The following is a 15,603-nucleotide window of genomic DNA, read 5'->3' on the forward strand; positions in this document are numbered from 1 at the left end:
AAGGAGGATGAGTCTTAATGATGAACAAAATGATTAATATGTTCGAATCTTTTTTTTCTCAGATGGGATCGCGTTGCTCATTTATCACATTCTTGTCATATGGACATGTAGTGTGGTGATGACTTAAAACTTATTTTGGGCGATTTTTATGCACCATATGTGAAATATAAAATTAATTTTAAATTATATTTAGTATAATTTTTTTTAAATATAAAATAATAAAATAGTTATAACTATATTTTAATATATTTTTTAAAATAATATATTTTTTTTACTTTTAACCATATTGTTAATTATGTATTTTTTAAATTATAATAATGAAAATTAAATTAAAATAAAATTAATATACTAAATTATTGATAAAATTAAAAAAAATTATAATAATACTATAAATTATTTTTTAATATTACCAATTTTAATTTTAAGAGAAATAATTAAAAAAAATAATTTTTTAAAAAATTTATAATTACACTCTAAATTTTAAAAGTTTATAATTAAACTCTGACATTTTGAATTGCAATCAATTTTACTCTCAATTTTATTGATGTAGCAAAGTGATGTTGTAATAACGCGTCAAATAACATGGTATTTCTATTAATTTGTAATGAAAAATTTAATTATATTGGTTAATTATATATTTTTTAAAATTATAATAATAATTAGTGTGGCTTAATTGAAAGTTAAATTAAAATAAAATTAGTATATTAAATTATTGATAAAATTAAAAAAAATATAACAATACTATAAATTATTTTTTAATCTTAGGAGAAATAACAAAAAACCTTTAACTTTTAAAAAACTTATAATTGCAGGCTCGATTTTAAATTTATCGATTAAACTTTAAATTTTTAAGTTGTAATTAATTGTATTTTAAATTGTGATAATTACGTGTTAGATAATGGACGAGCTGCACTCTAAGGCTTAGCCTGGTGGAAAGTGCATCCTTGTAGTCTTGAAAGGTCTAAAATTTGACTCCCCCAACCCCCTATTTAAAAAAAAAATAATAAACGAGCTATCAAATATTAAACACCAAAAAAAATATTTTTTTTAAGTATTGAATCTTATTAAATACATATTTAATATTATATAAAAATAAATTTAATAATTTTAACAATTAATAGTTATATTAAAAATTTATATAAAAATATAAATTTTAATGAAACTGTTGAAGAAGAAGAAAAAAAAAACAATTTATTAATAATTAATAAAGCTCAAAATTGATTATGCCAAAGCAACTGCAGAAAATTCTACTATAAGGTGATGATCTGAGGTGGAACATTAGCTCAAGCAACTGCAGAAAATTCCAAAGCAATGAGCTGAGACAGCGAGACGAGCTTTTTTTTTTAATTTTTTTAATTTTATTTTTAAAAAAATTCAGAAAAATAATGCAAATATTTAAGCCTAATTAATACCCTTGATGGCAAAAATCCAATAGCCTACAAACAAAACTTACAGCTCAAAAGTGCCATAACATCCAAAGAACACTTCCACGTTTCTTTGCTCTTGTATTAAGAATTTTTTTAAAAAAATAATAATAATTAATTTTTGGGATTTGTCTTCTAATGGGTGTCTTTTACAAAATGCCTTAATTCCCACTTCCTCCTGTGTACTTCAAATCCTCATAAGTACTTTTTTAGCTTTATTATTGGATTTTATATATTTCTAATTTATTATTTACATAACCTTATAAAAAAAGACACACATTTTTGTAATTCAACAATTCAATCCCTCAACTTTAATTTCGTCAAGATTAAAAGACTTTTCATCAAAAAATACTTTTAAAAATAAAAAAAATAACCGAATCACATTTTCAAAACTCAAATACTTTAGTTTTAAATTGGTTCTTAAATAAGTTTGAATATATAAAATAAAAATAACACGAGTTAATTTAAGAATAAAATCTTCAATATTCTAAGTTAGTTGATAGTTGTCGATACCTATATAAATAAGAGTAATCATTCGATTGATTCAATTTAAAATTAATCTGAATCAAATAAATAAAAAAATTGAAATTTTATTATATGTAAAAATCAAATCGAATTGATTTTAAATAAAAATTGATTTAAATCGAATCGATTTGATTTAGTTTAATTAAATTTGATTTGATTAATTTAACTTTTTATTGATTCTTTTTTTACCAAAATCAATTTCAAATAACTGAAAATTTTAAAAATAAAAAATAAATTAAAAAATAAAAAATTAAACTAAATTTCTGAATTAATTCAATTTGATCAATTTTTTTATTTTAAATCGAATAATACTCGGTTTCGGTGAATGTCTATTTAATAAAATTTAAGTATTACGGTTGATTACAGATAAAGTGAAAATTTTTTTTATACAAACGCAGTAATAGAGATAAAATTCAAGTGTCCAAAATCTGTGAATATTTAAGGGTTTCCGTAAACCTAGCTATATTTACTCGAATAAATTGAATGGGGCGTATATCAACTTGAATAAATTAGATGAAATTGAATTTAATTATTAATAATTGAGTTATTTTGAGAATCGAAAAATTATTAAATTAGATGAAATTCACATAAATTCAATTAAGAATTCTTATGATATCACAAATTATTAGTTACTGGCGGTTAACTCTAATTAATTTCGGTTGTATTCTGTATATTAATAATTTAAATAATCGTTAACTGTTTTAGCAGTGATTAATTATTTCATTAACGGTTTGTTTGTGGTTAATTATTTATATATAATTTATTTAAGTGCTCAATATGAAATAAATGTTGGAGTAGCCGTTAAGTATAAAATGATAATAAAATATATGAATAAATATTATTTAAGTATTGATATAAATTACAATTTGACATAAATTAACATTATCATATTAAATTAATTTTAAAAAATATAAATTATTATTAAAATAATAAATTAATTACATATTTTAGCACCCACAAATAATATTGCAAATATTCACCAAATTTAACTAAAACAAAATTTAAAATAAAGTTGGCCCATGCAGGTCTCGAACCTGCGACCTTCGCGTTATTAGCACGACGCTCTAACCAACTGAGCTAATAGGCCAATTGATGTATTTGTGTACTATTTAATTAAATAAAGGTATTAAGTTGGTAATAAGTTTTTTAAATAGATTTTAATTTATTAGTATTTTCAGTATTATGAAACCTTAAACTCAAATTTTAATTGTAGTTAATTATTAAAAAGTATTTTAAAAAAATAAATTTATATATATAAAGAATATAATAATATTAATATGATTTTTAAAATTTAGACAATAATTTATTAATTTAAAAGAGAATTATTTTTTTAAAAAAATTAAAATTTTCAATTAAACACAATTTATTTATTAATTTTTTAAATATCTCAAATCAAAAAATTAATAAAAAATCACTATTTAATTTCTAAATTATAAAAAAACTCACCGATTAATATTTTATTTTTAAAATACATATTAAAATATTTTTCAAATAATTTTAAAAATTTTATTAATTAATTACTCTATTAATTTTATCTATTTATTATTAATAAAAAAATTAATATGGATTTAATGCGAATAGAATAATTACTAATATAAAACTGAAAAAATTAATTAATAAATTTTTTAATAATTAAAATTAATAAAAAAATTCAATATAATATTTTATTGTATTGTTCAAAATTAAAAAAATCAATCAATTGAATTTTACAAATTAAATAGTAAAGTTTTTTTGAAAGTAATTTATTGAAAAATAACGGAACAACACGGTAGTTAGTGAAAAAACCGCGAGAATGGCAATGTATGAATTTTTTTTTTCCTTAATTGGCCAAGAAATTCCTCAATTTCTCATCACACAATCCTCGGACAAGCCCATCAACCACACCTTCAATCCCAACTGCCAAAAATTTCACACACCACACGCTTCACTTCGCCAAAATATGGCTGCTCAAATGGCATTAACATCTCCTTCTTCTTGTTCAGCCACTTCAAGACTCTCTCTTCCACTTTCTCCTTCAACTTCTTCACCTTCCAAATCTTCTTTCTTTAAACCTCTGTTGAAACCCATCTCTGTTTCACTCCCCACTTCAATCACCATCTCTTTCTTGGCTCTCTTCACACCTCCTCATGAAGCCAAAGCTCTCACTCTTTCCAAAGACCAGATTGTCTCCTCTCTCAATGAGGTAATTTTCTTTCGTTTTCTGCTGTTGATGGGTTTTTTTTCAATTTATACCCTTTTCTTGAAATTGGGTTTTATTTGAAATTTTATAGGTGGAGAAGACAATTGATCAAGTTCAGGAAGTCGGGTCAGATTTTTTTGACACTGCTCAACGTGTTTTTGGAATTGTTAGTGATGCTTTGAAGCCTGGCGTTGATGCTGCATTGCCAATTGTAAAACAAGCTGGAGATGAAGCTTTGAAGGTTGCTTCTCCTGCAATTTCAGAGGCCTCGAAGAAAGCCCAGGAAGCAATTCAAAGCTCTGGCATTGATACGCAGCCAGTTGTTTCTGCTGCTAAGGTTTCGCTTTTCAGTTTTTCATCTTCTTTCTGTTTTCCCCTCAATTTTGGAGTCTAGATTTTCTTGTATTTCTTTGGAGGATTGGAAATTGAAACCCATTTCATTGCCTGTTTGAAGTTGTCATCCAGGCAGTAGTTGAACATTTCTTAGGTTTTCAAATGATTGCTCTGCGCATTATTATTTGTAATTGACCTAATTGCAATTTTTATCATGAAAAAAAAATTGAAATTATAATGACTGCATAATTGATTGTTGATTCGACAAAGAGTTGAAATGCCCACATTGGACAACCGCTGCAATTCTGAATTTCTGATCTGTTTGGTATCCCTGGCTTGGACTTGTGAATAATTCAAAATCAACTGAATTTTAATGAATTGTTTGCTTTGGACCATCTTAATATTTTTAAATTTTTTTTTTTTTGTAAACCTTCAACATGTTATTCAGACAATGCTGTTTAAGAATTTCAATTTTGTAGTTTTGTAGATTTTATCATAAGTAATTATGCAAATTTGGCAAAATTTGTCTAGTTACATTCATGAATGTCTGACCCCTTTGAACACAGACAGCTGCTGATGCTGCACTACAGACCACGAAGGTAATTGAAGAGGTGAAACCCATAGCTTCTTCAACTGCTGAAACCATTTTGTCAGCAGATCCTATTGTGATTGTAGGAACTGCTGGAGCAATTTTTCTTGCTTACCTTCTCTTTCCTCCCATATGGTCTGTCATCTCCTTCAACTTCCGCGGTTACAAAGGTGAGACGTTAGTGTTTTCTATGGTTTTTTTTTTGTTTCATATAGCTACTCATTAATTATAGTGACTCACTAGTAATAGTGTCATGGTGAGAAGAAATTTTCATCATACAACCGTTATATGTACAATGATCTTATTATAATCATCGACTATAATGGGTCCCATGTAGGTCTCACCATGATCAATAATCAATATATAACTATTGTATGTACAACAGACATACGTAATAATTTTTCCGTATTGAGATGCTTCTTATTAGAGAATGTATTGCTTCTTGTTTAGCCTTTTTCAAGTTTGTATGGGAGGAAGTTATGGAATAATGAGGAACTACTATTTTGAAATGGGGCTAATACATGTCTCTATGTGATGCTTAGGTGATCTTACTCCGGCTCAAACCCTTGATCTAGTATCCACAAAAAATTATGTTATGATTGACATCCGGTCAGAGAAGGACAAGGACAAGGCTGGTATCCCTCGCCTTCCCTCCAGTGCTAAGAACAAGATGATTGCAATTCCGTAAGTAAATAAATGTGGTTGTTTCAGTTCATTCATTTCATTTCATTTTTGTGATTCAGAAGAAAAAGTCAAGAATGTTAGGACTCCTCCAGCTGTTGAGAATTTAAACACACACAACAAAAGGACATGGAAGCTTGTCATTTTTGCCACAATTGAAATATTACTATCTTCTTGATAGTAAAAAGAATTTAGAAGATGCATAAAGTTATTGTTTTATGATTTCTAATTTGGCTAACTACACAAGCAGTTGCACAGACATGCTAGAAAAGTAGGAATTGTTTTGAGATTAATCAATGCATTGGAGGTTTAGAATCCTCCATGGTTGTATGCACCAGGAATTCTTGACTTACATTCTCTCTTCTTTTCTTTATTGAGATTGAAATTCTGTGGTAAAATTAGCAACAAAATACATTCTGTCGCTAAATTAGCAATGGCTTCCTTTCTGTTGCATATTTAGCAAATGCATTGGTAATTAGCAACAGATTTAGAACTGTGTTGCTATTTTAATTTGCATCGAGCAATATAATAACAGAACTTTTGATGCTAAAATGAATTAGCAACAGAAAAATCTGTTGTTAAACTGTTATATATGTATATATATATATATATAGTTATTATTCTAGTTTAGATTAGCACTTTTCCATCACTGATGTCTCAGTTTGGAAGAGCTACCAAGCAAGTTGAGAAGCCTTTTCAGAAAAGTAAAGAAACTAGAAGCTCAAATTGCTGCTTTGAAGATATCATATCTCAAGAAAATCAACAAAGGCTCCAACATTGTTATAATGGACTCGTGGGTTCTTCATCCTTGCTTCTCTTATATCATTTATATATATAACTCTGTATTAAAAGATCAAATGATCAGAAGTTTTTTCTTGCTTTTAACTTGAATGACTTGAGATGTTCAGGTACTCAGATTCAGCAAAAGTAGTTGCCAGAGCACTTACAAGTCTTGGCTTCAAGAACTGCTGGATTGTAGCAGATGGATTTTCTGGAAGTAAAGGATGGCTGCAGAGTCGATTAGGCACAGATTCATATAACGTATCTTTCGCCGAGATTCTTTCACCTTCTAGGATAATTCCTGCAGCAGCTAGACGTTTTGGAACAACTAGTTAAATTGCTTCTTGAATGTGATTAGAAATTTTTGCCTCACTAAATTAGAAATTCTTGAATGTGCATTCTCAGTTTGGAATAGTCCTGTAGAATTATCTCTTGTGATTCTTTTAAATGTTAGAAATCAATTTTTTGTTCCCTTGTGTTTCTTTTGTTGCCTTGATTTTATTTCTTGTTTCAATCAAATAATAGCGTCAAGCATGTTAAAGAGTTTAAAATCTTATATCTTTTTTTTAAAAAAAAACAACTAATAAGTGATTGGATTAGTGACAAAAGCCTGAGTTTACTTACAATTTCAGGACTTCAAATTTCTGTGTATTAAGTAAACAATATTTTTGCATGGTTTTTTAGAGAAAGGAGAAGAGTGCATAACAGAGGGTTCGACTTTGGCAGTAGGAGTCGCTTTTGGTGATTCCCTTGTTTGTGGTTTTTTATCTGTATTCTTTTTTATATCAAATTTTAGATTTGCATGAGAGGTTGGGCTTAAAAAAAATATATTTTTATTTTTTAATTTGTGTTTCTTTTTTCTCTCTTGGTGGTTGGTGATTCTGTTATTTCATATGATGTAGCTAACTGCTTCGTTTGTTGGGTTTATTCAAGCTTTAGTTTTGTTTGATTTTGATTGATTGACAGTCACCAGAATAGGGATCGGCCAGTGATAATTAGTGCCGAAACTTCATGTTTAGCTTCTTGAAATGGCTCTATGGTTATATATGAAACTGAAAATGTCATGAGCAGGTTTGATTTTCTACTATGATTGATGTGGAACGCATCTATATTAGGTGATTCTTTTGGTTTGCTTAGTTGTTTCTCTGTATGGCCGGTTGTTCTTAGAGCTTGTTTTTTTTCTTTGTTTTTTCACTTTGCTTCGCCTTGCTTTGCATGGGTGGTGGCAGATGGAAGCGCGACGAGAGTGAGTCGGAAGTTTTGCTTACCACCTTTTAATATCAATAGGCGTTTTTCTAAATCATGTATGCTTTTTATTAATTAAAATTATAATGCGAAACATTTGAATTGATAAGCATATGGTATAAATAATTAAGAATATTATATGAACAAAGGTTTTGAAAATATAAAATATAGAAAAATAAGGGCCAAATGATTAAGAAAATTTAAAAACTTTAAAAATTTTTCTTTTTTTTTTTTTTTAAAAAAATCAAAATCTTTTGATTTATCAATTTCATTTTGAACAATTAGTTTCAAGTATACAAATACTTATGGTTTTTTCTAAGTTATGATTATATTAATTTTTTATTAAAATAAAATTGCAAATATTTTGTGTAAGGTGTAGATCACCATGTTTAAGGAAAAGAGAATAAGAATTAACTTAAAATAAACTTATTGATAAAAAAAAAAAACTTAAAATAAATTTAACCTCATGTAAACATGGTGGGTGTAGAAAGTTAGAGTTTACATGATGATGGGATGACAATTGCATAATTGAATAATTAAAAAAAACACATAATTAAATATTTACACTTAAATTCACCTATTTATTGCATATTTTCAAATTTAATATTTTGAATTCAATTTATATAAATATAATGCGAAGTGATTAATTTTAAATTTTATAGAAAACTTGATCGGATTTAACTTCTGCTTACAACATTTATTGAAGGTGTATAATAGTTTTTTGAAAAGAGAATTTCGAGATGGATAACTTTCAGAAATGTAAAGAGAATGCAAACCTGTCACAAAGTTCGAGATCCAAATTCTATTATTAAGATTTTACTATTATAAATAGTTCTTTTTTTGACTGTTTATAACACTTTTGAGAATTCAATAAGAAATTTTGACTTTTAGTCTTTCTGAATTTCGTTTTAATCAAACGATATTGGTTAAAATTTATAACGGAGTATAAATAGTACTGTTTCAGTTGGTATCAGATCAAAGTTCATCCATGGCCGACAACCAAGAGGCGCGATTCGCTGCAATTGAGGTATCCTTGGCAAAATTGAGGGAGATGATCAGACAGCTAACCCTACGGTAATAACTAATCCGCCACAGCCAAACGCCCACAGCTAGTTTCAAATCCTATGGTCACAAATCCTATGATCGCAAATCTCCAACAGAATTATCATAAAGGTTACAAGATAAAGATAGACCTTCAAAAATTTTTTTGTTCGTTGGATGTAGAATCTATCCTTGATTGGTTAGCGGAGGTTGATTGGTTTTTTGAAGTTATGAACATGGAGGAGGATTGAAAGGTTTTGATTATGGATTATAAATTAAAGAGGGGTGCAACAACATGGTGGAATTCTATTCAAAATGAACGCTATCGAGGCTTGAATCTATACAAAACTGGCTGTTGATGAAACAGATGATTGAACAACGGTTCTTACTTAGTGATCATGCTCAGATTTTGTATTATCATGACTATTTTTAAAGGAGTCGAAGGGTGGATGAATATATAGAAGAGTTTTTGAGGTTGCAGGTGAGGTGTGATAACTATGAGAACGAAGTCCAGCAAGTTGCTCATTATCAGAGTGGACTTAATCATGAAATTCGCAGTATGATGGAAGTAGCTGCGATTTTCACTTTGGCATATGCCATTGAGATGGTGAAAAGAGCTAAAGAATGTGTTGAATGGCAGTCTCGATATCAATCTATTCGAAATTTTAATTACAGAAATTTTAGTTCGATTGGAAATCAATAATATAGAGGTAATTACAGCGGATAACCTTCTAAAGCTGTAAATTCTGGCAATCAACATACTACTGTGGAAGAAAGGAGATACAGTAAGGGAAAAACAGTCATCAATACATCAGACAAAGAAGGCAAAACCAATCTTTATCGAAAATCAACCAGAGACATATGTTATTGCTGTAGGGAACCTGGCCATCGATCGAATAATTATAAAAAACGCAGAGAAGTTAATAATAATCGTCGACAGGTTAATGTGGTAGAGGAAGTGGTTGAATCTGAGGAGAAAGTGGATGAAGATGATGGGTCTATTGCTAGTTCTAAAGATAGAAAGGTCACCTATATGGTGAAGAAAATTTTATGCTTAATGAAACAGGAGGACGAGATGCTACAAAGGAGGAAGATTTTCCAGCCGAAGTGCCGAGTGGGAGAAACAATTTGCTGGCTAATTATAGCTTAGTTGTAGTTGTGAAAATCTGATAGCTAACTAATTGGTGGAGGAACTGCAGTTGTCTATATAGCCTCACCCTTGTCATACAAAATTGGGTGGATTAAGGAAGGTCCGACAATTGAAATCAGTAGAATCTACAACATGCCTATTTCTATTGGTAAATCTTACACTGAATCTGTTAGTTGTGATGTTGTGGATATGGATTGCTGTGGAATTTTGTTAAGTCGTCCTTGGCAGTTTGATGTTGATGCTTTGCATATGGGGAAGGAGTTCGTACATGTTTACATGGAATAGGAAGAAGATTACTATTTTTCTTTCTGGTTCTACAAAACATTCTAAAATGGAAAGAAAAACTATTGCTGCTATTTATACGGGAGTGCAAAGGCTATCAGGCATAGTTGAGAAGTCTAGAGGCACCCTGGCTTTATTGGTGAGAGCAAAAGGTGAAGTGGAGGATGCACCATGTTTACCACCACCCGTCAAAGAGCTGTTGGAGGAGTTTCCTAGGGTAGTGGAGGAACCTTCAAAGCTTCCACCTTTGCAGGATATTCAACATCATATTGATCTCATTCCTGGATTCAAATTACCGAATCTGCCCACTACAAGATGAGCCCAAAGGAGAGCAAAATCCTTCAGGAACAGGTTGAAGAATTATTGAAGAAGAGGCACGTTCGGAAGAACATTAGTCCTTGTGGAGTCCCTGCCTTATAGGTTCCAAAGAAAGATGAAACTTGAAGAATGTACGTAGGTAGAAGAGCCAACAATAAGATTACGGTTCAATATTGATTTTCTATTCCTCGCTTGGATGACATGCTGAATCAATTATTAAGATCTAAGTCTTCTCAAAGATCAACTTTAAAAGTGGCTACCACCAAGTTCGAATTACAGAGGGAGATGAATGGAAGATAACCTTTAAAACTAATAAAGGTTTTTACGAGTAGTTAGTTATACTATTTGGTTTGATGAATGCACCTAACATAGTCATGTGACTTATGAATAAGGTTTTGTGCCCCTTCTTACGCAAATTTGTGGTTGTTTATTTTGATAATATTTTAATTTTTAGTCGTATTGAAGAATAATATTTACAATACCTCCGTCAAGTTATGACAGTCTTGCAAAAAAATGAGTTGATTATTAATTTACAAAAATGCATTTTTGTGATGGAGCGTATTCTGTTTCTTGGATATGTTGTTAGTGCATAAGGAATACATATTGATGAGAAGAAAGTAGAAGCAATTCCGAACTGGCCCATTCCCAAAAATATTTCAAAAGTTCGCAGCTTTCATGAACTTGCTACTTTTTATCGGGAGTTTATCAGAAATTTCAGCAGTATCGTTGCCCCTATCACATATTATTTAAAGAAAGAGAGATCATAGAAATTTAGTTGGACTGACACTACCAATAAAAGTTTTGAGGAGATTAAATATAAGCCTACTTCTGCCCCTATTCTCGCTCTACTTGATTTTAATAAACTGTTTGAGGTTGAATGTGATGCTTGTGGAGTTAGGATTGACGGTGTGTTATCGCAGTTTAATAGGCCTATTGCCTTCTTTAGTAAACAATTGAATGATGCTAGGAAGAAATGGTATACTTATGAGCATGAATTATATGTAGTGTTCCGGGCTTGTAAGACTTAGGAATAGTATTTGATGGGGCGGAAGTTAATTATTCACACAGATCATCAATCTTTCACTCATTTTAAGACTAAAAAATATATGAATAAAATGTATGCTTGATGGGCAGCTTATTTTGGAGCTTTTCATTATATCATAAAATATAAAGTTGACCATAGTAATAAGGTAGCAGACACTTTGAGTAGGAGGGCTGCTTTGTTGATTATAGTTAGTCAGGAGGTCATGAGTTTTGAATTTCTGAAGGATTTGTATGCTGCAGATAATGATGTTGCTAATATATGGGCGAAGGTCCAGGCTTGTCAACCTGTTGATGGACTTTTTATACATGATGAATTTCTTTTTAAGGAGAGCATATTATGCATTCCGTGTTCTTTTCTGTAGGAAAAATTGATTCGAGAGGTTCATGGTGGAGGTTTGAGTGATCATTTAGGGCGTGACAAAATTATTGCTGGTTTAGAGTAGCGTTTTTATTAGCCGCAATTGAAAAAGGATATAGGTCAGATGGTACAAAAGTGCCCAGTTGTACGGGTTTATATACTCTATTACCTATTTCAAAATACCCTTGGGAGGACTTGACTATGGATTTTATTATTAGTCTTCTACGTACTCAATGTGAATCTGATTCCATTTTTTGTTGTCATTGATAGGTTCTTCAAAGTGGCACATTTTATTCCTTGCAAGAAAACTAATGACGCTTCTCATATTGTAAAACTGTTTTTTCAAGAAGTTGTTTGTTTATATGACATTCCTAAGACCATTACTTCTTATAGAGATTTGAATTTTCTAACTCACTTTTGGGTGATTTTATGAAAGCGTTTTAGGACTGAATTTCGATATAGCAGTACTGCTTATCCTCAAACTGATGGCCAAACTGAAGTAGTGAACCGCACTCTTAGCAATCTTATGCGTTGCATTTGCAGTGATAAGAAAACTGCTTAGGATCTTGCTCTTGCGCAAGTAGAATTTGCTTATAACAGTTCTGTCCGTAGCTTTATAAAGATGTCATTATTTGTAGTTGTGTACAAAAAAATTTCAGTGCATATAGTTGATCTTATTGCCCTTCCTATAGGTTTTTATAATAGTATTACAGCAAACAACTTGGCAAATCAGTATGTGTATATTTTCAAACAGATACAACAATGTCTTACAAAAGCCAATGATAAGTATAAAACTGTAGCTGATAAACATAGGCGTTTCAAGTCCTTCAATGTCGGTGATCAAGTTATGGCGTATTTATGCAAGGTGTATGGTGGAGGATAGAAAAAGCTTGACCCAAAGAAGATTGGTCCATTTTGAATTATTCAGAAGATTAATGACAATGCATATATTCTTCTTGACTTCTCAAATTATATGAAAATTTCTAAAATCTTTAATGTGGTGAATCTATTTCAATACTACCCTACCGATGATAACTCGAGATCGAGTTATTTACAAGCGGAAGGGAATGATGTAGAGCAATCATCATTCGATTTTTTGAACCGGGTTTAACTTCTGCTTATGACATCCGTTGGAGGCCCACAATAGTTTTTCGAAAAAAGAATTTCGAGACGAATGACTTTCAGAAATGTGACGAAAACCGTAGATTTGATCACTGTAACAGCCCGGAAACCGGTACACCTCTTGTAACGGCCCCAAACTGCTCGGCACTAGGATCCAGATCGGCTTAAGGCCGCCGGGACCCGTAGTAAGCCTCTAGACATCCTGAACTCTAGGTATAATCCCACACATGATCAGCATTTTCATAAAAACTTAAGCTTTTTCATATCCGCTTTGGGTCAAGGGATTGAGACCCTTTCTTCCCTCACGGCCATACATACTTCAAACCATTAAAACATTTCATATAACTTGAAAACATTCTTAAAACATTTCTTTAACTTCCATATTGATCATGCAAAACCAAGGGATTTACCAACACTAGGCAAAACACAACTCTATACTATACATCTCACATACTTTTCTTAGCTTGGCTCTATCTCTTATAACATACTCATTACTCTTTCCATTCATCATATTCTTTATAGACATAAGGACCATACATCAAGTCCATCTATCATGTCCACTACTAAGCTAAACAAGCATACAAAACATACATAGCATTACATAACATATCATCTCTTTAACAACTTCCTTACATAACGTCCACTATAACCATAAACATACACATCAAGCCTTACTCAAACATAAACAAAACATAGCTAAGCTATTACAACCAAACATGGCAACCCATGCTTGAACCTCTTCTTTCCCATAGCTCTATCTGACTTACTCTGGCTTACTTACTCTGGCCCTGCAAAACTAGGGTTAGGGGAATGGGGTGAGCTACAAGAGCCCAGTGAGTAGAAACAAAGAAAACAGTTCATTAATTACATGCTTTCATGAAATGCGTCACAGCACAAACAAGTCATATCACGGATTGGACCCAACCCCAAAACCTCCCTAAGCTATTTGCCCGGCCACCATAGAGGGCACCACAGGACTTCGTAATGCCTGGCCCAGCCAGGTCTTATCCATAGGGCTAGTGGGGTCATCCTTGGTCCAACCTCCATCAACAGTAAGTAATGCAATGCTTCATATTCGTGTAACTAGTGCAAACAACCTATTACATATAAACATGATGCATGGGCATGCTCTAGGCATTTGATTTCATAAAATAAAAGATTAAGTTAGTTCTACTCACCTCTGTAGCCGACGCTGACTGACTCGGCAACAGCTAACACTGATGGCCTCCTCGATCCCTCGGGTCCGATCCTACACAGGTGGACTCGAATGAGGTGCCAACACACTCTAAACAACTCATAAACAAACCCCCAAAAAAACCCCTCTAAACATCACTAAAACATGCATAGGAAACAACTTTGAAAAGGCTGGACAGGGCACTTTCGGCGGCACCTTCGGCGGCCGAAAGTCCCTTCCAGAGACGAAACTCGGGTAAGTTCGGCGGCAGGTTCGGCGGCCGAAACTCCTGGACAGAAACGAAAGTCCCTCCTTCGGGGGCACGTTCGGCAGCCTAAAGACTGCCTCCCATGCAGGTTCGGCGGCCGAAACTCCTTTCGGCGGCCGAACCTGGTCCCCTCTGGACGACAGGTCCGATTCTGCCAAGCCAAAAACCAAACTCAAATATACCCAAATCCTCACATACTCTCTCCCAATCATGCATACTCACTCCCACAAGCATAAAGGAGCATAAACTAACATAAACTCCTCAACACAAACATCACATAACATACATTGGGTATAAAACCCACATAAACCTTAAACATGCATTTCTACCCAAACTCAACCATCAAACTCTATAAAACTTACTTAAAACTTCATTAAACATAAGGAAAAACAAGGATCTACACTAACCTCTTGGAGATCGAGGGTTGGTGTGACCCGAACCTTGGAGATGTGGAGGAAACTAGCTCCGGGGTCTCCAAGCTCCAAATCCTTGATCCAAGCTCAAAACTCTTCAAAACCAAGAATGAAACTCATAAAAACCATAGAAGATTGAAGGAAAACGTGAAATCGACCAAGGGAGGACATGAACTCACCTGGGCACGAGAATGGGGAGAAAACTCGCCCATTTTCGGTCTGAGGCCTTTTATAGGCGACCGGCTGAGCCACATTCGGCGGCCAAACCAGCACCCTAAAGTCCCCCATGTTCGGCGGCCGAACTTGAGGTTCGGCAGCCGAACCTGGTTTCTGCCCAACTAAACTTTCGGAAGCCAAAAGTCCATCCGAAACCATCTCATGTTCGGCGGCCGAACATCACCTTCGGCGGCCGAACCTGGGTTCTTCCTCCTTGGCCTTTTCTCTTCAAAACTCAATTCATTTTCATTTAAAACCATGAAATCATGTGAAAATATTTTTGAAAACACATTCTACCCTTCTAGAGAGATCCAACACCCTAGATTCCGCCGGAAGGCAGGAATCCCGATGCCGGATTCTAGCCGGGTATTACAATCACAAAGTTTGAGATTCAAATTTCATCGTTTAGAAAACATTTTGCATTTTAATTATTTTTAGATTTTTTCATATTAAATTTTTCC

General features: G+C 32.2%; 1 protein-coding gene and 1 non-coding gene across 2 annotated transcripts; one reads left to right on the plus strand and one right to left on the minus strand.

The window, feature by feature from the left end:
* Positions 1 to 2,962: 2,962 nt before the first annotated feature.
* TRNAI-AAU lies at positions 2,963 to 3,036 on the minus strand. Its single transcript has one exon. It is a non-coding gene; the product is annotated as a tRNA-Ile (tRNA).
* A 757-nt stretch (positions 3,037 to 3,793) lies between these two features.
* LOC110619376 (calcium sensing receptor, chloroplastic) lies at positions 3,794 to 6,989 on the plus strand. The gene is made up of 6 exons (XM_021762787.2): positions 3,794 to 4,131; positions 4,220 to 4,465; positions 5,028 to 5,220; positions 5,593 to 5,734; positions 6,393 to 6,524; positions 6,640 to 6,989. The coding sequence occupies exons 1-6, from the start codon at positions 3,889 to 3,891 to the stop codon at positions 6,845 to 6,847; spliced, it is 1,164 nt and encodes a 387-aa protein (XP_021618479.1). The 5' UTR covers positions 3,794 to 3,888; the 3' UTR covers positions 6,848 to 6,989.
* Positions 6,990 to 15,603: the final 8,614 nt, after the last annotated feature.

The sequence above is a fragment of the Manihot esculenta genome, chromosome 1 (assembly GCF_001659605.2).
Source record: "Manihot esculenta cultivar AM560-2 chromosome 1, M.esculenta_v8, whole genome shotgun sequence".
In the NCBI taxonomy this organism is placed as follows: Eukaryota; Viridiplantae; Streptophyta; class Magnoliopsida; order Malpighiales; family Euphorbiaceae; genus Manihot; species Manihot esculenta.